The sequence below is a fragment of the Oncorhynchus clarkii genome, chromosome 7, assembly GCF_045791955.1.
Source record: "Oncorhynchus clarkii lewisi isolate Uvic-CL-2024 chromosome 7, UVic_Ocla_1.0, whole genome shotgun sequence".
Lineage (NCBI taxonomy): Eukaryota > Metazoa > Chordata > Actinopteri > Salmoniformes > Salmonidae > Oncorhynchus > Oncorhynchus clarkii.
The window spans coordinates 30007278-30030309 of NC_092153.1; the positions used below are offsets into that span (position 1 = coordinate 30007278).

The 23032-nt window shown below is 41.6% G+C and overlaps 1 protein-coding gene and 1 pseudogene across 1 annotated transcript; one reads left to right on the forward strand and one right to left on the reverse strand.

Moving 5' to 3' along the window:
• The first annotated feature begins 1047 nt into the window (after positions 1-1047).
• On the forward strand, positions 1048-7683 carry LOC139413172 (zinc finger protein OZF-like). Its single transcript, XM_071160271.1, has 2 exons — positions 1048-1652; positions 3782-7683. Exons 1-2 carry the CDS (start codon positions 1310-1312, stop codon positions 4570-4572), a joined length of 1134 nt encoding a protein of 377 aa, XP_071016372.1. The 5' UTR covers positions 1048-1309; the 3' UTR covers positions 4573-7683.
• A 10433-nt stretch (positions 7684-18116) lies between these two features.
• Positions 18117-22522, reverse strand: LOC139412580 (zinc finger BED domain-containing protein 4-like; annotated as a pseudogene).
• Between the last annotated feature and the right edge of the window lie 510 nt (positions 22523-23032).

The window sequence follows — 23032 nt, forward strand, 5'->3', positions numbered from 1 at the left end:
TGTGACAAATAAAATCTGATTTGATTTGAGTCGCTAGAATGCGATGAGCCAAGTAAAGCCCCCCCTGGCCAAAACCCTCCCCTAACCCGGACGACGCTTGGCCAATTGTGTGCCGCCCTATGGGACTCCCGATCACAGCAGGTTGTGGTACAGTCCGGGATCAAACTTGGGTCTGTAGTGACGCCTCTAGCACTGCGATGCAGTACCTTAGATCGCTGTGCCACCCGGGCATAACCTTTTTGGTTGTTAAAAGTGGGATTTTGACATTATTACCATTATATCAACACACTCAGCACTCCCAACACCCCCAACTAACAATCTATTTGGCACCGTAGACATCTAGTGACCACTTGATTCCATGTGACCAAACATTCCTGAGTCTCAAATAGTCGCCTGTCCCTTTTAATAGCCGGGCAATGGCACACATTATAGCAAATACATTTTGGGTCTAAATTAAAGGAGCTACAATTATAATTTAATTACATGTTTTTAAATGTCCATAATATCTGCATTAATAGTGGAATGATCGTGTTTCACAATATTCCTAAACAAAAAAAAATATCTCGATCTTCTAATTGTGTTATTAACTGAATGTTTGTTTATTCCATGTAAAACTCTGTGTTGTTGTTTTTGTCGCACTGCTTTGCTTTATCTTGGCCAGGTCGCAGTTGTAAACGAGAACTTGTTCTCAACTGGCCTACCTGGTTAAATAAAGGTGAAATAAATAGAAATACAAAAATGTAGGAGCAGTATAGACCTAGTCTGTTCATTATATACATATACATGATGTATTGGTACACCATGTAGGAGCAGTATAGACCGACAGTAGCTAGCTACTTATGTGCCGTAGTAAACATTTTTAATCGCACTAATCAATCAACACATTCCTGTCTTTGTATGTCTCAATATAATAGTACTATTTAATTAAATCAATTTAAAATAATCTTTGTCTAAAAATAAAATATGATCCTCAACTGCGTTTCCCCTCCAGTCAGCAGACGGCGATGTGCGTCTTTCAGGCGATGCTGCCAGCGTGACGTATAATCTAGTGGACGGTTCTTCAGAAACAGCTCGTCAACCACCAAGGTAGCTTGCTAGCCAACATCGAATAAATAGCTTGAATCTTTCGGCTATCGATGTATATTAGCTACTGTGTTTTAGACACACCTCTGTCATATCTGCTTGTTAACCTATTTCATTTAATTTGACGTTATTTTGTATTAGTCAGCTATAGTAGCTGGCTGGTTAAGTTAGCACTAGCCTACTCGCTAATGATAGCTAGCTAGCTAGCTAGCTAACATCCCCGAACATGAGCTCCCTAAACTACTCTCCTCCTGTTAAAGAAGAGGAGGGCTGCTGGACGGAGGAAGAAGCTCTGGGGCTGAACATTGTCGCGAAAGAGGAGAAGGAAGAGGAGGATGTCATAGTAAAACAAGTAGAGGGTGATGCTGTTACAGTGAAAGAAGAAGAGAAAGACGTTTCAGTGAAAGAAGAGGAAGACGCGTTCAGAGTGAAAGAGGAGGAGGATGTTACAGTAAAAGAAGAGGAGGAAGATAAAGATGAGGATGTCGTTTTTGGAGTGCAGAACGAAGGGGAGATTACTGTCACATTGAAAGATGAAGAGGAGGAGATAGGAGATCTGATTAACACCAGTAAGTAACGCCTTAAATTGGTTTTTCACTTTGGATATTCGGAGTTGGTTCGTCAATACCTTTTCAATGGAGGCCCATAGGATGATGACTGATATGTCTAGAATCAGACGACGTAGAGAACAAGCTACCCCTTGTTTTCTCCGTTCCGTTTCCAAAAAGTGACTTAACATATATATTTGAGAAGGGTCTATCTGCTGACCGCAGACTGGGGGGCACGGCATGTTGTGATTTTCGTGTTGTGATGATCTACTACACACCTTGCACCTCAATAGTGCCATGCGAGAGTTGGGTTAGCTACACCAAAGATTATGGATGTACTGACAAGATGTCTCTCCGTTCTAACAAAGGGAGTCGTTGTCCACAAAGCGGCACTGCGGGTTGTCTAGCTCCCACCTATTCTTTCTTTGGATTGGTGGATAGATCTTATTATTGTAATCTATTGTTTACATTCTATGAGGGTTCTATGATGCTAAGCTACTAGCATGAATATGCATAGCGATCTGATGACAACTCCTATAGTGTTTTTATCAAAGTTGTCTGTATGTCATGTGTCCACATAATAACTTAATCATTACAAAACTTATGTTAGATCAAGTAAACCTCACGTAGCAAATTAGCCATTAATTTAGTTGTTGACCAAATTCGACACTTTCCACATTGGGTTGATAATTGTTTCCACTTGGATACAACCTACTGTAGCCTACTGGCATGACCTAGTGAGATACAACCTACTGTAGCCCACTGGCATGACCTAGAGAGTTACAACCTACTGTAGCCTACTGGCATGTCCTAGAGAGTTACAACCTACTGTAGCCCACTGGCATGACCTAGAGAGATACAACCTACTGTAGCCTACTGGCATGACCTAGAGAGATACAACCTACTGTAGCCTACTGGTAGACCACACTATCTACCTAGAAAGTTTGTCTGTATTTTTCGTAGCTGTCTACATACCGCCACAGACCGATGCACGAAGACCGCACTGAATGAGCTGTATTCCGCCATAAACAAACAGGAAAACGCTCATCCAGAGGCGGCGCTCCTTGTGGCCGAGGACTGTATAATGCAGGAAAACTTAAATCTGTTTTATCTCACTTCTATCAGCATGTTAAAAGCAAAAATGAAAGCAGGAAGCACCAGTGACTCGGTCAATAAAAAGCTGATGCGAAGCTACTGGACTGTTTTGCTAGCACAGACTGGAATATGTTCCGGGATTCTTCCGATGGCATTGAGGAGTATACCACATCAGTCATTGGCTTAATCAATAAGTGCATCGATGACGTCCCCACAGTGACTGTACTTATATACCCCAACCAGAAGCCATGGATTACAGGCAACATCCGCACTGAGCTAAAAGGCTAGAGCTGCTGCTTTCAATGAGCGGGACTCTAACCCGGAAGCTTATAAGAAATCCCTCTATGCCCTCCGACGAACCATCAAACAGGCAAAGCATCAATAAGGGACTAAGATTGAACCGTACTACACCGGCTCCGGCGCTCTACCAGACGAGCAAAAGTACTTCTATGCTTGCTTCGAGGCAAATAACACTGAAACATGCATGTGAGCACCAGCTGTTCCAGACGACTGTGTGATCACGCTCTCTGCAGCCGATGTGAGTAAGACCTTTAAACAGGTCAACATTCACAACTTCGCAGGGCCAGACAGATTACCAGGTCTATGTACACTAGGTCTATGTTATTTTTAGGTGAAGTTATGGGCCAATTGGCATACACTTAGTGTACAAACCCTCATTGTCAGGCTGATTTTAAAGCTTGCCAAAGAGCATTTTACTGGTTGAAGTGTTGAAGAATAAGGCAGTTGATTTGCGACCAGTAACACAAATATATTAAGATTCAAAAAAGCCTTACAATTATAATCCAAAAGTAGTGTGAAATGCACTCATAAGCAACCTGGAAATGGAGGCTATTTTTGCTGTCAGCCTATGAGAACTCCCCTGAGTTTTCCCCCACGGTGGTGAATAAGTGAATAGACACAGAACTTAAAATGAGTTTCCTTGAGTAGCACTCCCGATCTTGCACTTCATGGCTACGCTGTTGGCATAACCTTTTACAGGGGATTTCCTCTGTTGTGGGCCTTTAAACATCTGTCTGACTTTGTTGTTCACACAGGAGAGAGAGGTGACTATCGTGGATCCTCTGGGGAGCCTCAACAACCGCATGATGCCGAGGCAGAGAAGAGTCTCTACAGACCAGGACACCTCAAGAAACACCAGCAAAGACCCAAAGGAAAGAAAACTCACCGCTGCTCTGACTGTGGGAAGAGTTTTGTTTTCTCAGGACAATTAAAATCACACCAGAGAACGCACACAGGAGAGAAATCATATAGCTGTGATCAATGTGGGAAGAGTTTTACTACATTTAGCAATCTGATGATACACCAGAGAACACACACAGGAGAGAAACCTTATAGCTGTGATCAATGTGGTAATAGTTTTGTTTCATCTGGCCTTCTGACTGTACATCAGAGAATACATACAGGAGAGAAACCATATAGCTGTACTCAATGTGGGAAGAGTTTTACTCAGCTAAGCAACCTGATATCACACCAAAGAATACACACAGGTGAGAAACCTTATAGCTGTACTCAATGTGGGAAGAGTTTTACTCAGTCAACCAGCCTGATATCACACCAGAGAACACACACAGGAGAGAAACCTTATAGCTGTGATGAATGTGGGAAGAGTTTTGCTACATCTAGCAATCTGACACTACACCAGAGAACACACACAGGAGAGAAACCTTTTAGCTGTGATGAATGTGGGAAGAGTTTTACTACATCTAGCAAACTGACTCTACACTACAGAACACACACAGGAGATAAACCTTTTAGCTGTTCTCAATGTGACAAGAGATACTATGATAAATGTTCTCTGATTACACATCAGAAAATACATGCATGAAGGCGTTGTTTCATGATATCAATGAAATTATGTCAGAATGTAGAATGTTTAACAATGTACAAGGAGTATTTTAATGATGTCACAATATAGAACCCTAAATGTTTGCCCTCTGTTCTATTGATTTCAACATGATATGGATTTTAGCCTCAGGGGGAAAATCCAGGCTCTGAATTGAAAGAGTACTATTTATATGATTTAACAAAAAGTGAGTAACAAAAAAGTTCTGTCTTACACTTACTATGTTGGTGGCCCACTTTAATCACAAGTTACACTTGAATAAAAATGTAGCTAGAGGTTTTCTACAAATTGTCCTCAACCAGTGATGTACACATTACTCTCAGATTCCATATGGTTTTTGAGCTGTTAGTTTTAACAGGACGTGCAACCTCATCTCCCTCCTCTCGGCAGAATTGATTTCAACATGATATTAATGAGTGATGACAAATTAAGTGTTGCCCTTATTTGTTTAGCGACCCCTACATTTAAATGCATCTCTCCAAAATGTAGCTGACTGTCTTCTGCAGATTGTCCTCTAACCAGTGAGGTGAAAGATATCTCCTATTTCCATGTGTTTTTTTAGTTGTGTTAGGTACAACCTGATTTTCCCCACTGATTTATTGCTTCATGCCAAAACAACAGCGTTTCTGGTTCTTGTGCAGTACGTAAGATGCTTGTTTAAAAAATACAAGTAATATGTATTATTGTGGCAGATGTTTGTGTTTATATAGCTCAATTGATCACAAACTGTTTCTGCATATTGGTTATTGATTTGGACACATTAAAACTTTGTTTTGACATTGGGCTATCCCAACTAGCAAAATGTCATTGAAAAGAGGTTGAGAAGAAGACTATGCCCGGTGTACAATATACGTTCAGTTTTAGTTGAAGTGAAAGTTGAGATGTTGTTTTTTCAATTCACTTGCAGCCTATACACATGGACGCAGTATAATAACTTGGTCTGTAATCAATTTTATTCGCATTCATACATCACTCCAGTATTTCTTTGCAACATTCAAATGGTAATTGTCTTTATTCCCACTGTCAAAGAAGCATGTCTCAAATCACTTCATATTTCAAACACATCCATGCCTCACCATGAAGTTAATTATTGCCAATACATATTAACAAAGGGGTGTACATTTGGTTTTCATATTTACATTTAGTAATAATAATTATTTATGCAACCAATCAGGGTTCATTCTCAGATGTGCCAAACCAAATGTACTAGAGCATGACATTGGGGACTGGGCCCCGATCCAACAACATGCCTATCTAGTGAACCCTGAATAGAGAGAGAAGCTCCGCAGTGAAGTGTAAAGTTACTACGGATATTGCAGGAGTTTCTTCTTGAAATCAGACATGTCTGTGGTAAAGACAACTTGGTTGTTGATTGTCTCAAGGGGGTGTAGTCAAAAAGATTTGTGTTTAGCCAGTGCGTTGCCATGGATCACAATTTATTTTGACTGCATGTTTTTCCGTATTGGAGATGAGTTTAGTTTGTGCTCGTTCCAAGGGGACGAGAGTTCTGAAAGCTAGTGAGTTCTTAAAAAATAGATTGTAGAAAAATATATATATTTAGAAATGTGTTTTTTCTTGTTTTTAATTGGTGACAGCCAGTAGACACCATGTTTATATTGTAGAAGGTGAAGCATTGTAGTTGATTTTAATATGAATTGGAAGTTGTTTTCTGTTGGTGGTGAGTAAACTTGTCCAACAAAAGTATAGGATATATTTGTAATCTTAAGGGGGAAGGTGTTACAGGCTTTGGTTTTTCCATTTATGTTTTGAGGTTGGACTTTAGCACATATAGCTCGTTAGCACTGTGGGAATTTTCTTTTAAACCTTACTAATGCATGTGTAGTAAAATATTATTCTTTAAGCCGAGGCATTGGGCTTGAGATTGGTAAAGAACCTAACTCCTATAACATAGAAAAGTGTGTTGATAGAGGCCTGTTCTAACTGTTCTGGGTGTGTAGAATGAACCCATGATGTTCAGACACTCAGCCAAGAATATGACAGAAACTGACTGGTTCCTCTTGATCCTCCACAGAGTAAAGGTTTTTTCCTGCACACCAGTAACAGAGCTATTGTGTTGGAGCCTGTTTCTGGGGAAAGATTGTGGTGGAGAAATCAGGATTAGCTAAGTAACATGGATAATTAAGATGTCTTATCTGTAGAATATGCTGTTATGAACTATTGACCTCTTGCTATTAGAATGTCTCCTTTCTGGATCTGGTGTTGGCAGCTGCACTTCCCCCCTCAAATGGGCCTCAGTCACCTTGGGTCCAGAGAAGCGAGATGTCAGGCTTATCGATCACATGTCCCTGTTGCTATGCAGAATATCAGCATCTATCACATGTCCCGGTTGCTAGGCAGAATATTAGCATCTATCACATGTCCCTGTTGCTAGGCAGAATATCAACAGGGAGGAAGGCAAAGGAGATCAGAAGGAAACATTGTTTACATATGTGAACTGTGTGTTTATTGCGAAACATGTGAAGGGATGGTGTGAGTAATGGGGAACCAATCACTTGTCTCCACAGTGTCTGTGCGTCAGTCACCTACTCCTAGGGGCAGATTGTATTTGGGGCCCAAGGTCTGGCACAGGATGTGTGGGGTTGGTGTTTGGAACCATTGTACGTCATCTCTGAAGTTGCACCTATCCTGAGATAGTATATAACCCAGAAGCAAGCCTCCTTGTAAAAACAAGTATTTTAATAAAAGTAAAAACCTTGATTGATTATTAATTTTGCGCCTCCTCATTATTGATTATGGGTAGAATTTGCACCCCAGCACGTATGGCGAACCGATTGGTATCACCTCGTTAGTTAGAATGTGTTGGCTTGTCCATCTTGTTAGGGTTGGATGTTGCATCCAATTGTTAATATTGTAATCAATGACATTTCCTTAGGGTGCTCATTAGTCTTTCAGTTGTTATTCTTCTGTTTTTTATCCTATTATTGTTGTGTAGTAAATATTTCTTTTTATTTTCATTGTTTTTTAAACATATTTTCCTGTGAAGTCATTGTGTTGCATCCATGTCTGAAATGTGCTGTATAAATAAAGCTTGATTTGAACATATTGCAAAAGAAATTAACCCGATGACTGACCAATCAACAGCCTCTTGCTAAACCAATTAACAAATATGTGAAAAGCAACACATATCTTTGTCCATCTTAGTATGAAAAACAGTATAAATTCACTAAATCTTCCACTATGTCAATATAGTGCATGGCATGTAAGTTTAGTATCACTTTTTAACCAACCCAGTGCATTTGTTGAAAATGAAAAAACGAGGTACGAGTAAAACATGACATTATTTCCAAACCATTGTTGGGGAATAATCAGAATTAGTTGGGTAACCTAGATAAGATGTTTTATATTCATTATATGCTTGTGAGTTACTTCTCATCAGAATGTCTATTTTTGGATAATACTGTTGGCCGGTTGCAGTTATCTGTTCTCTGACATGGGGTCAGTTACTTGGGCTGCAGAGAGGAGAGGGGTCAAGCTTGTCTTCATATGTAAACATATCTTTTAAATCAATTATCTCTTGGCTCCACAATGTCTGTGTGCCAGTCACTGTGTCTCTGTGATTTTGTCAAGGAGGGGGTATTTGATATATGCCTGTTGAGGTTTTGTTTTATGGTCCTGAGAGCGAGGAAAGAACATAGTTTAGGAGACAAAGCTGAACAATAATTTATGGCCAATGCTGTCTGGCTATGTATGTCTTTGCTATAAAGGATCTCAGTTGCAATGTGTAAGGACTCTCAGAGAATTCATTGATAGACACTGAATTGATCTGAGAGTCACAGGGTTGTGATGGAGCTCATATAATTAAAGATGGACTTTAAGATAACTCTGACTTGTGTGTGGTTTGCTCTCATGATTTGGTAAATACAGGAAATTTCCACAACACCATTCACAATGCTGGCTGAGGTACGAGAAAAACATGACATATTATTTCCTAATTGTAAAAAAATCCCCACTCCTTTATCAACTAGTCTTTCACTGTTTAACCAGAATAACATGAGTTGTGTCCTTCATACTGTTAGACTGTTAGTCCATAATCAACTAGTCTCTCACTGTTCAACCAGAATAACATAAGTAGTGTCATTCAGACTGTTAGTCCATAATCAACTAGTCTCTCACTGTTTAATTAACCAGAATAACATGAGTTGTGCCAATCAAACTGTTAGACTGTTAGTCCGTAATCAACTAGTCTCTCACTGTTTAACCAGAATAACATGAGTTGTGTCTTTCAGACTGTTAAACTGTTAGTCCATAAGCATATTCAGCTACTTAGATGTCATGTATTGTCATGTTATGTTCTCTATAATGAAACATCACCAAGTGAAATAAAGTTGATAAGATACTCTTAATAGACATTAAATAAAAAATGGTTGTTCAGAAATCATTAATTATCTTGTTGCTCTCATGAAATAAACTAAATATTTGAATAAATGCAAGGAACATATTTGCATATTGCAGAAATCCTAAGAAAGAAATCCTGAATGTATTGAAATGCCTGAAGGGGATGTGTTCATTCATAACCCATCATTTATACCTGTTAATTCATAACCCATCATTTATACATGTTAATTCATAACCCATAATTTATACCTGTTAGTTCATAACTGTCACACCCTGACCATAATTTGCTTTGTATGTTTCTATGTTTTGTTTGGTCAGGGTGTGTTCTATGTTGGATGTCTAGTTTGTCTGTTTCTGTGTTTGGCCTGATATGGTTCTCAATCAGAGGCAGGTGTTAGTCGTTGTCTCTGATTGGGAACCATATTTAGGTAGCCTGTTTTGTCATTGTGGGTTGTGGGTGATTGTCTATGTTAGTTGCTTGTGTCAGCACAGTTCTTATTATAGCTTCACGGTCATTATTGGTTTATTGTTTTTGTATAGTGTTGCAGTGTTCAAAAATTGGAAATTGATGTCACCTGGGTCAGCTCTCCATACTCGTCCTGAGGTAGTCGTCTGGTGAAGACTGTGCCAGCCTCACGCACCAGGCCTCCTGTGCACCTCCCTAGCCCTGCACGTCCTGTGCCAGCTCAGCGCTACAGCGCTCCTGGCCGTGCTAACCGTGGCGGGCGTTGTACTGGTCAGGCACCGTGTTATGCGGTGGAACGCACGGTGTCCCCAGTACGCGTGCTTAGCCCGGTGCGCTACATCCCAGCTCCCCACATCTGCCGGGGTAGGGTGAAAATCCAGCCAGGGTGGATGGTGCCAGCCCTGCTCTCGAGATCTCCAGTGTGCCTTCACGGTCCGGTCTATCCAGTGCCACCTCCATGCACCAGCCCTCCGGTGGCAGCCCCCCGCACCAGGCTGTCGCTCCGTCTTTTGCCTACAGGTGCCTGTCCAGCGCTGCTAGAGCCTCCCGTATCTCCAGAGCCGCCAGGGTCTCCCGTCTCTCCAGAGCGGCCAGGGCCTCCCGTCTCTCCAGAGCGGCCAGGGCCTCCCGTCTCTCCAGAGCGGCCAGGGCCTCCCGTCTCTCCAGAGCGGCCAGGGTCTCCCGTCTCTCCAGAGCGGCCAGGGTCTCCCGTCTGTCCTGAGCGGCCAGGGTCTCCCGTCTGTCCTGAGCGCCCAGGGTCTCCGGTCTGTCCTGAGCGCCCAGGGTCTCCCGTCTGTCCTGAGCGGCCAGGGTCTCCCGTCTGTCCAGAGCGGCCAGGGTCTCCCGTCTGTCCAGAGCGGCCAGGGTCTCCCGTCTGTCCAGAGCGGCCAGGGTCTCCCGTCTGTCCAGAGCGGCCAGGGTCTCCCGTCTGTCCAGAGCGGCCAGGGTCTCCCGTCTGTCCAGAGCGGCCAGGGTCTCCCGTCTGTCCCGAGCGGCCAGGGTCTCCCGTCTGTCCCGAGCGGCCAGGGTCTCCCGTCTGTCCCGAGCGGCCAGGGTCTCCCGTCTGTCCCGAGCGGCCAGGGTCTCCCGTCTGTCCCGAGCGGCCAGGGTCTCCCGTCTGTCCCGGGCCGCCAGGGTCTCCCGTCTGTCCCGGGCCGCCAGGGTCTCCCGTCTGTCCCGGGCCGCCAGGGTCTCCCGTCTGTCCCGGGCCGCCAGGGTCTCCCGTCTGTCCCGGGCCGCCAGGGTCTCCCGTCTGTCCCGGGCCGCCAGGGTCTCCCGTCTGTCCCGGGCCGCCAGAGTCTCCCGTCTGTCCCGGGCCGCCAGAGTCTCCCGTCTGTCCCGGGCCGCCAGAGTCTCCCGTCTGTCCCGGGCCGCCAGAGTCTCCCGTCTGTCCCGGGCCGCCAGAGTCTCCCGTCTGTCCCGGGCCGCCAGAGTCTCCCGTCTGTCCCGGGCCGCCAGAGTCTCCCGTCTGTCCCGGGCCGCCAGCCAGCCAGGAGCCACCAGCCAGCCAGGAGCCGCCCCTCAGTCCGGAGCCGCCCCTCAGTCCGGAGCCGCCCCTCAGTCCGGAGCCGCCCCTCAGTCCGGAGCCGCCCCTCAGTCCGGAGCTGTCCCTCCGTCCAGTGGGGCCCTTTAGCAGGGTTGCAAGTCCTAGGTCGGCGGCGAGGGTCGCCGCTCAAAGGACGCTACTAAGGTGGACTAAGACTATGGTGGAGTGGGGGCCACGTCCAGCGCCAGTGCCACCATAGATCAACATTAATCACTAACCTTTGATGAATTTCATCAGATGACACTCATAGGACATCATGTTACACAATATATGTATGTTTTGTTCGATAATGTGCATATTTATATCCAAAAATATCAGTTTACATTGGCGCATTACGTGCGGTAATGTTTTGATCCCAAAACATCCAGTGATTTTGCAGAAATACTCATAATAAACATTGATTAAAGATGCAAGTGTTATTCACAGAATTAAAGATAGACTTATCTTCTATGCAACCGCTGTGTCAGATTTTTTTTAAACTTTGCGGAAAAAGCAGTACCCAATTCAGCCAAAGAAAACTCTGCTATTTTGGAGTTAAGATTAGTAAATATAAATATTCACTTACCTTTGATGATTTTCATCAGAAAGCACTTCTAGGACTCCCTGTTGTTAGCGTGTTCAGCCCAGTAATCCATCTTCATGAGGCGCGAGCACTTCCTCCAGACAAAAACTTGAAAAGTTCCGTTACAGGTTGTAGAAACAAGTCAAATGATGTATGCAATCAATCTTTAGGATTTTTTACTTAAATCACCAATAAGGTTCCAACCGAAGAATTTCATTGACTTGAAGAAAAGCATTGGAACGAGAGCATACTCTGTCGGGAGCGCGCGTCATGAGACCCAGGCTCTCTGCCAGACCACTCACTCAAAAAGCAATTATGAGCCCCTCCTTTACAGTAGAGTACTAAAACCAGTGTCTAAAGACGGTGACATCTAGTGGAAGCCCTAGGAAGTGCAAGCACTTCCAAATCTTACAGGGATTTCAACAGGCACTGTTTTGAAAATCGATTTCTCACTTCCTGTTTGGATTTCTTCTCAGGTTTTTGTCTGCCATATGAGTTCTGTTATACTCAGACATAATTCAAACAGTTTTAGAAAATTAAGAGTGTTATCTATCCATTACTAATAATAATACATATATATGCATATAATTGCATCTGGGACAGAGTAGGAGGCTGTTCAGTTTGGGCACGCTATTCATCCAAAAGTGAAAATGCTGCCCCCTATTCCAAAAAAGTTATTCATTCATAACCCATCATTTATACCTGTTAGTTCATAACCCATCATTTATACCTGTTAGTTCATAACCCATCATTTATATCTGTTAGTTCATATCCCATCATTTATACCTGTTAGGTCATAACCCATTATTAATAACGGTTAATTCATAACCCATCATTTATACCTGTTTATTCATAACCCATCATTTATACCTGTTAGTTCATAACACATCATTTATACCTGTTAGTTCATAACCCATCATTTATACCTGTTAGTTCATAACCCATCATTTATACCTTTTGCTTGAAAGGGGCGGTTCAGGCAGGCTGGCACACTCCTTGACCTTACTTGGCAGGAACTAATTGGTATCCATAATAAACCCCAGGAAGAGTAGCTGCTGTCTTGGCAGGAACTAATGGGGATCCATAATAAACACCAGGAAGAGTAGCTGCTGTCTTGGCAGGGACTAATGGGGATCCTGTTAAGGGGATTTTTTTTATCAATAATGACTAATTAAATACAAATTAAATACATTTCAATCAGGACTCACTAATCAGAATACTATTATGTTACTGTATATGTATGAATTTTCTTTTTAATCCTAGTACTGAATGTGTGTAAATATAATCAAGAATTAGAACAATGACTGTCTGTACCATGGTAGAAATGAATGAACTCATAGCCAGACTGGATAGAATGCTTATCTACACCAGCTGTCCTAAGCTCAGTCATATATCATCTTAATAGGGAGAGACGATGTGAGAACCATACAGCCTTTGTACTAGAGCGGAGATGACACGGGCTGGGACTGAAACTAATTACGTCATTTTAAGTTTATAACCTGTGGTAAAATGTGTAAGGAGCAGTACTCATGAGAATAAACGCAGCTGGTTGATTTCAAAGGCTGGTCTCTGTCCATTTTACACCAATAAGGGTCTTACAACCTCTTATGAATTGACAGAGTGTTTGATTTTAATTGGGTATTTAAACAAGAGGAATTGAATTCCTGTAACAGATCCAAAATAGACTCCAGAAAGAGTAGCTGCTGCCTTGGCAGGAACTAATGGGGATCCATAATAAATACAAATACTTGTATCAATATATTTGTCTCTCTTTACTCTTGGATTAGAAAAGGCTAATTAGCATCAAAGTAGATGACATGCAAGACTACAAATCCCTGCAAGCTCCTGCATGTCATCTCTAGCCGACACCTTTCACAGAACAGTTCACAGAATTGTCCATTGAAATAAATGTTGACAATTTAATCATTGCTACATTTAAGTCTTGATTGGTGGAGTGCTGCAGAGATGGTCGTCCTTCTGGAAGGTTCTCCCATCTCCACAGAGGATCTCTGGAGCTCTGTCAGAGTGAACATCGGGTTCTTGTTCACCTCCTTGACCAAGGCCCTTCTCCCCCGATTTCAGTTTGGCCGGGCGGCCAGCTTTAGGAAGAGTCTTGGTGGTTCCAAACTTCTTCCATTTAAGAATGATAGAGGCCACTGTGTTCTTGCCGACCTTCAATGCTGAAGACATTTTTTGGTATCTTTCCCCAGATCTGTGCCTCGACACAGTCCTGTCTCAGAGCTCTATGGACAATTCCTTTGACCTCATGGCTTGGATTTTGCTCTGACATGCACTGTAATCTGTGGGACCTTATATAGACAGGTGTGTGCCTTTCTAAATCATGTCTAATCAATTACATTTACCACAAGTGGACTCCAATCAAGTTGTAGAAACATCTCAAGGATGATCAATGTAATTCAGGATGCATCTGAGTTCAGTTGAGTCTCATAGTAAAGGGTCTGAAAACTTAAGTAAATACATTTGCAAAAATGTAAAAAAAAATGTTTTTGGTTTGTCATTATGGGGTATTGTGTGTAGATTGATGAGGGGGGAAAATGATTCAATTTTAGAATAAGGCTGTAACGTAACAAAATGTGGAAAAAGTGAAGGTGTCTGAATACTTAACAAATGCACTGTATACCTCTGGCAGAATTTTCTACCGCTGGCAGAGTTTTCTACAATTGGCAGTTTTGTACAGTCACATGATACGTGGTGTAGAAAAGTCCAATCTTAGGAGAGTACATGAGAGGCACTATACTGTGTCTGCAGGTGTCTATCTCGTCAAAACCACTGATACAGGAGCCCCTCCACACTCTGGTGGGATGGACCATGTCTACAGAGAAACTTAGATTCAAATACTTAGATATGTGTGTATTGGTTATATGTTGTGAAATAGTTAGATATAACTTGTTAGATATTACTGCACTGTCGGAACTAGAAACACAAGCATTTCACTACACCCGCAATAACATCTGCTAAACACGTGTAAGTGACCAATAAAATGTGATTTTGATATGAAATAAACAGTCAATATGACTCCAAAGGAGTTGAATTTGTTAAAAGTCCATATTGATACAGAAACACTAAACCATGATGTATATTTATTAAGAACAAGTTTATTGACAAAGTCATGAAAAATTGGAAGAATTGAATAAACCACATTTTGGCTATGATCAAAGATATGCCTCTGGGGTCAAAATGATCCATGTCAGAAGTATGGTTCAATGCAAATATGTGTAAAGTTTGATTAGTTTTTTAATGAGTGAGAATTTAAAACAATCAACACATGCTTCTCTTTGAACGACTTAATATAATATTAAACTTTTATGAAATAAATGAAAAATTAACATTTTGGTTCCTCAACTGCGTTGCCCACTCCAGTCAGCAGATGGCGATGTGCGTCTTTTAGTCGCTGTCTATTAAACACACTTCTGTCGTATGTAATTGTTGGCCCATTTAAATATATATTTACGTTGTTTGTCAGCTAGTTTAGGACTAAGCTAGTCGCTAATGCTAGCTAGCTAACATCCCCGACCATGAGTTCAAAAAAAAAAAAAAAAAGAAAGAAGAAGAGAAAGACGTTTCAGTGAAAGAGGATGTTACAGTAAAAGAAGCCATTCTGGCTGGATGCCAGCTTCCCTCCGGCAAATGCGGGACGCTGGCACCGAGCATACCGGCCTGTGAATACTCCGCCTCGGTACCGTGCCCATCACCCCATAGCACGGGGCCTGACCAGTCCCATGCTCGCCACGGTAAGTATGGGGAGTTGGCTCAAGTCTGCTTCCTTACTCTGCCACACTCCCCGTGGCCTCTCCCTAAAAAAATGGGGGGGGCTGCCTCTCGGGCTTCCTTGCCAGCCGTGTTCGCTGGTTCCTCTCTCCGGCTGCCTCTGCTCTCCTAGCTGCCTCCACCTGTTCCCATGGAAGGCGGTCCCTTCCCGCCAGGATCTCCTCCCATGAGTAGACTCCCTTGTCATCCAGAACGTCCTCCCATGTCCAGGTGTCTACCTTACCATGCTGCTTGGTCCGTTGGTGGTGGGAAGTTCTGTCACGGCTGGCTGAAGGACTGGACCAAGGTGCAGCATGGTAAGCGTACATTTTCTTTATTTAAAAATGACGCCGACAAAACAAAGAACAAAACCAAACCGTGAAGCTTTGGGCTATGTGCCCTGATCAAAGTCAAAATTAACTTCCCACAAAACAGGTGGGGGAAAAGGGTACCTATGTATGGTTCTCAATCAGAGACAACGATAGACAGCTGTCCCTGATTGAGAACCATACCAGGCCAAGACATAGAAATACAAAACATAGAAAAAATGAAATAATATGCCCACCCTAGTCACACCCTGGCCTAACCAAAATAGAGAATAAAAAGCCTCTATGGCCAGGGCGTGACAGAATGGCTGAAGCTACACTGTAACATGTAGAACATCAAGAGTGGACCATCAACAAAACGTTAACAATTGATCAAACGCATCCAATGACAATGCCTGAAATACTGTAGTCCTCAATATCTCCTGTTAGATTTTCCCAACATGTTATCTTTAAGGAGCAATCAGCGTTTTGTTTTACTCCAATGTTTGTCAGTAAATATAAACAAACACTGTATATCCTCAAAACATGGTTAATGTTGATGTCATGGATGGTTGCATTTCTCCAGCCCCAACACTCAGCTTTTTACCGAAACGAGCGGGGAGTACGCTTTGTTATTGTTTCTACTAGAGGTCGACCGATTATGATTTTTCAACGCCAATACCGATTTTTGGAGGACCAAAAAAAGCCGATACCGGTTAATCGGACGATTTTTTAAATTGTTTTTAAATATATACACAGACATTTTTGTAATAATGACAATTGCAACAATACTGAATGAACAATGAAGACTTTTATTTTAACTTAATATAATCCATAAATAAAATCAATTTAGTCTCAAATAACATGAGAACATATGTTAAAAGGAACCACCAGCTTTCATGGGTCTTCAATATTCCCAGTTCAGAAGTTTTAGGTTGTAGTGCAGAAAGCAGAGCTTGTCTGCATGCTCCCCTGTCAGTCAGCTCCTCCGCTTATCATAAATGACCACCCCTCACTGAACACTCTCTCGCTTGGGACCGAAGAAGGTGGGGGACAGAGAAACGTCTTTGCCAGTGGAGCGAATGATTGAAGTCTGTCCTCATTCTGCTTCCACCACTCCAAAAGGCATGCCGCTCTTTCTGTCAATGACAGTTTCTGTGAGGTAACGCTCAAACTCAATTTAAAAAATGCCCTGGACTTCAGCCCTCCCCTCTTGGCTTCCAAGGATTCTAGCGTAGAGGCTGTCCACCAGACTGAGTGGCTGTTCTACCTGGACTCTTTGCCTTTTTGAACCAGGATCTGGGTTCTCCTCTTCACTCGTCCCATCTGCTGTGGCTCTGGGATTTGGTTTCCTTAGTAGGACAGACTCCTCCTTCAGCCACTCTTTTGCTTTCTCTAGTGCTGTCCCTGAGCTGAAGGCATAGCTCTTGTAAAGTGGATCCAGGACAGTTCCAGCACCAGGCACTTTGTCTCCTCGGCCTTGGAGAACCTGCTTGTCAGACTGTCCAACATGGTCTTTGTTACAGGAATTAAATTAATTTGTTTCATTTAACCAATTCAATTAAACACTGAACTATTGTTTGGTGGTCTGGGGAAATGCATCATCTAGTGAAGTTAGGAGGCTGCAGAATGCACAGAATAAAGCAGCAAGGATTGTTTTAAGGCGGAGATATGGTTCTTCTGTTGCAGTCATGCGCAGTGTTCTTGGTTTTTTTTTTTTTTTTTTTTTACCTTTATTTAACCAGGCAAGTCAGTTAAGAACAAATTCTTATTTTCAATGACGGCCTGGGAACAGTGGGTTAACTGCCTGTTCAGGGGCAGAACGACAGATTTGTACCTTGTCAGCTCAGGGGTTTGAACTCGCAACCTTCCGGTTACTAGTCCAACGCTCTAACCACTAGGCTACCCTGCCGCCCCCGTCGATTGGTCATCAATCGACAAGATAATTGAAAAAAACATGCTTATCTTATTTTATAATATACATCATTTAAAATGGCCAAGTTCTATTCACAATGGTATTCAGTTGGTAAGAGACAGACATTCTGTAAATACTAGGAATAGATTGTCCACCATCTATGCGTTATCCAGACAGAAAAAAGAAATGGGCAAAATAACATTTCGATTTAGAGCAATAAAGAAATTGAATAAATTAACTGAGCAAACTAGAAACCTTTCAATATATAAGTTTAAGTATTATTTAAAAACAATTTAAATATAGTATATAGAAATGTTGTGGGACTATAGTAGATGAAGAATATATATTTTTTTTTTACAAAAAAAATATTTTTGATTGAGTATTTATTGGGTCATTATGCTAGTGTATTATGTATGTTTGTGAAAGTGTGTTTTTATTATAAATTGTATTTTAATGTTAAGGACTCTTGGAAGATTAGTCCAAATGGGGACTAAAAGAGATCCTAATAAAATCAAATCAAACACTCTGCCCACTCATAAGAATTTGTAAGACCCTTATTTGCATAAAATGGACAGAGACCAGTCTCAAAATCAATCAGTAGTGTTTATTCTCGAGAGTACTGAACACGATACAATTTACCACAGGTTATAAACTGAAAATGACATCATTAGTTTTCAAACTGTCCCGTCTCTTCTCCACTCCAGTACAATGGCAGTATAGTTCTCAAGCCTTCCCACATAGTCTCCCACCAATTTAGATAATTTATGACCGAGCAAAGGTCTTCCTGTGTAGATAAGCATTCTAGCCAGTCTGACGATAACTTCATTCATTTCTACCAAGGAACAGACAGTCAATGTTCTAATTCTTGATTATAATTACACACATTATATTCAGTACTAGGATTAAAAGAAAATTCATACATCTATACAGTAACATAATACTATTCTGATTAGTCAGTCCTGATTGAAATGTATACATAATTAGTAATTATTGATAAAAAATCCCTTAACAGTCTTCCATAAAGTTTTGATGCCTTGAGTAGAAGAACCCTCCTGCTGTAGCATCAGCTTCAGCACCGACACACTGGAGATTGTGCATGCTGCTGTAGAGTTGTAGTGGCTCATTTCCAGTGTCACCTCCTCCATAGGTGCCAGAGTCTCAATTAGGTTAGAGACAATGTCCAACTGTGCAGCAGACAAACTGCTGATGTGTCCATATTCACCTGCATACACATTCAGTGCATGCCTCTGTTCAAACATCCTCTGCAACATGTGTAGTGTTGAGTTCCAGCGAGTTTGAACTGCTTGGATGATGCTGTGTTTGGGGAGGCCAAGCTCTTCCTGAATGGCCCTCAGCCTCTGTTTGGCCAGTACAGAGTGGTCAAAGTGAGTTGCACAGCTCTTCAACATGGCAATAATGTCTAGCACAGCTCTGACTGGATAGGCCATCATTGATTACAAGCTATAGGGTGTGCGCACTGCAGCTGAAGTCTGGAAGCTCTGCCAGTCTCATACCTTTCACCATGTTTGCCCCACTGTCCCTGAGGACCAGCACTACACATGCTGTGTGGATTTCCCAGTATTCCAACATGGTCAAAAACATCTCTCTGATGTAGTTTCCTGTGTGTGATCCAGTCATAGTCTTGACATTCAGCACAACCTGCTTTCTTGTCCAGACATTGTCAATGAAATGTCCAGTAAGGCTCATCAGGGACTCTGTAGTGCCTGACCAGCAGTCAGTTGTGAATGCCATGTGTGGAGCGTTGACTGGTGCCACCAGATTCTTCATTTTCATCACAACTCTTTCATGTGTTTTATCTAGTATCTCGATGCGAAAATATTTTTATCTTTGATCCTGTACCGGGGTTCAGCAAGAGTAATCAGCCACTGAAAATCAACGTCAGACACCACTGCGAATGGCTGGTTGTCAGTGGCAATCATCTCAATAATTGCTACATCCATCTTCTTGGCCCTTGGGTCTTCGTCCTGCCATTTTGCTTGTTTATTAAAAAGTTGTAAGATTGTATATAGCCTGCGATGTCTGTGACGTGTCTGTATCACTTTTTCCTTGTGAAGAATTTGCGTTTGCTTTTTTCATCATTGCTTCCTTATGGGCTTTTGGGTCGGTGTTCTTAAGGTTATTCCTCAGGCTAGTGGTATTTTTAGATTTAGCCGTTGCTGACATCTTTTTTTTTTTTTTTTTACAAATAAGACACCTTGTTTTCCCTGGTGCCAATTCCATTTAATAGTCCCACACTGGTGCTCTGCTTTTCTCTGCCATCTGTAAAACACAAACACACACAGAGCGTTGGACTAGTAACCGAAAGGTTGCAAGTTCATATCCCCGAGCTGACAAGGTACAAATCTGTAGTTCTGCACCTGAACAGGCAGTTAACCCACTGTTCCTAGGTCGTCATTGAAAATAAGAATTTGTTCTTACTTCTACCCCCTCCTTTTTCGAACATTCTGTTAAAAATCGCGCAACTTTTCAGCGTCCTGCTACTCATGCCAGGAATATAGTATATGCATATGATTAGTATGTGTGGATAGAAAACACTCTGAAGTTTCTAAAACTGGTTAAATCACGGCTGTGACTATAACAGATTGTGTGTTTCATTGAAAAACGCAAGAAAAACTGCTCTCTGAAAGCTAAAAATAATTTCCATAAGTCACTTCCATGGGTTGTTAAAAGAGGACAAAATTTAATATCGACCTGCATGCAATTCATACAAATTCCACACGATGTCGCCATTGTCGTCATTTTCAATTGAATTTTTTGTTGGAAAATCCATCTATCTGGCTTCCGTTTCTTCCAGTCTCCACCAGGATGTTGTTAATGTGGACATGGGCAGCCATTGATTTGCACACGAGGAGCTATTGAATATACATCGCCCTGTAATCATTTTGATAGATTATAAACGTTTACTAATACCTAAAGTTGGATTACAAAAGGATTTCGAAGTGTTTTGTGAAAGTTTATCGTCGACTTTTTTAATTTTAAAAAATGATGCAGCGTTAAAAAACGATGTTTTTTTCTGAATGACACAGCTTCCATAGAAAGCTATTTTGGGTATATATGGACCGATTTAAACGAAAAAAAGACCCAATAGTGATGTTTATGGGGCATATAGGAGTGCCAAGAAAGAAGCTCGTCAAAGGTAATGAATGTTTTATATTTTATTTCTGCGTTTTGTGCTGTGTCGGATAAGCAGAGTCTTTGTTTACGTCGCATTCAGGCATTTTCAGGGGGTGCATGCTATCAGATAATACCTTCTCATGCTTTCGCCGAAAAGCATTTTAAAAATCTGACTTGTTGGCTAGGTTCACAACGAGTGTAGCTTTAATTCAATACCCTGCTTGTGAATTTTGATCAAGGTTTGAGTTTAAACGAGTACATTTAGCATTTAGCGTAGCGCATTTGCATTTCCAGGTGCCTACTTGAGACATATGCGTCTCAAGTAGAATCAAGAAGTTTAACAGAATGTTCGAAAAAGGAGGGGGTAGACTGAAGAGGTTTTAAGATTGATTCTCTACTTAGTTTGACCAGTTTATTCGACCTGGAATATATCTTTTGGAAGTTTTCGTGCAAGTTATCTTGGACCAGCAGTCAGTTTTTGGGCACGTGATCTGAAAGTGATAGCAAATGCAGCTACTTGGACACTAGTATTGGACATTATGGAACAAAACAACGATTTATTGTGGAACTAGGACTCCTTGCACTACATTCTGATGAAAGATCATCAAAGGTAAGGGAATATTTATGTTGTAATTTCGTATTTCTGTTGACTCCAACATGGCGGTTACGTCTGAGCGCCGTCTCAGATTATTGCAATGTTAGGCTTTTTCCGTAACGTTTTTAAAAAATCTGACACAGCGGTTGCATGAAGAACCAGTGTATCTTTAATTATATGTAGAACATGTATCTTTAGTCAAAGTTGATGCGTCTTTCTGTTATCTGGCGTAGCTTTCTATAATTCCTTCGGATATTTTGAAGGAATTTCTGAACATGGTGTCAATGTAAACCGAGATTTGTGGATATAAAAATGCATATTATCGAACAAAACATAAATGTACTGTGTAACATGTCATATGACTGTCATCTTATGAAGATTTTCAAGAGGTTAGTGATTCATTTTATTTCTAATCCTGCTTTTGTGATTTTATCTTTGGCTGGAAAAAATGGCTGCGTTTTTTCTTTGGTTTGGTGGTGGTCTAACATAAATATATGTTGTGTTTTCGCTGTAAAACATTTTAAAAATCTGACATGATGGGTAGATGAACAAGGTGTTTATCTTTCATTTGAGGTATTGGACTTGTTAATGTGTGAAAGTTAAATATTTCTAAAGAATATTTTTGAATTCCCTGCGCCACCTTTTCAGCTGAATGGGAGGTGGAGTTCCCTGAGGGGAACTCCTTGCCCCAACAGGTTTTATCTGCTTAGCGATTTTGACGCATGGCTCGTAGCTCCGGTATCAAACGTAACCCCCCCTAATGAAAAGTTGACAAAACAAAAACGAGCAAGTAGGTTGATTTCCTCTGTCGTTTTGAACCCACGGAAAGAAGGCACCAGAGCCTACCGTGCTAACGGGTTCCTACTAGATAACACAACCACACAGTGCATGAAAAGTACAAGGTGGTTAACGTTGGCAAGCTTGAGCTAGATATCAAGCTAGTTCCTAGTCCCTCAAGTCAGTGAGTCAACACAGGAAGGAGCAATGGATGGACAGTTCATTTATTTCCAAAGTTGCAAAAATGGGACACACACAGTATGGATGAAATACATTTTATGATATAATGTCAACTATACATTTCTATGCCGGGACCATTCAATTTTCAACTCACCCACAGCATTTCTCCATAAATCTGCTGTGGATTACCAGAATCCCGAAATAAATGAATACATATTAATACATAAATTAATACATAGATAAAGCCTTGCCTAATCACAGCTCACTGGTCACCATAGCAGCACCCACCCGTAGCACGCGCTCCAGCAGGTATATTTCACTGGTCATCCCCAAAGCCAACACCTCTTTTGGCTGCCTTTCCTTCCAGTTCTCTGCTGCCAATGACTGGAACCAATTTCAAAAATCACTGAAGCTGGAGACTCATATCTCCCTCACTAGCTTTAAGCACCAGCTGTCAGAGCAACTTACAGATCATTGCACCTGTACATAGCCCATCTGTAAATAGCCCATCCATCTACAGTTGAAATAGGAAGTTTACATACACTTTGATTTGAGTCATTAAAACTCATTTTTCAAGCAGTCCATACATTTCTTGTTAACAAACTATAGTTTTGGCAAGTCGGTTCGGACATCTGCTTTGTGCATGACACAAGTAATTATTCCAACCATTGTTTACAGACAGATTATTTCACTTATAATTCATTGTATCAAAATTCCAGTGGGTCAGAAGTTTACATACACACGGTTGTTTGTGCCTTTAAACAGCTTGGAAATTAAAAATAAATGTCATGCTTTAGAAGCTTCTGATAGGCTAATTGACATCATTTGAGTCAATTG

Coding starts and splice junctions, on each gene's coding strand:
- LOC139413172 (XM_071160271.1), top strand. CDS start 1,310: ATGAGCTCCCTAAACTACTCTCCTCCTGTTAAAGAAGAGGAGGGCTGC. Junction 1,653..3,781: donor AGGAGATCTGATTAACACCA/GTAAGTAACGCC, acceptor TTGTTCACACAG/GAGAGAGAGGTGACTATCGT.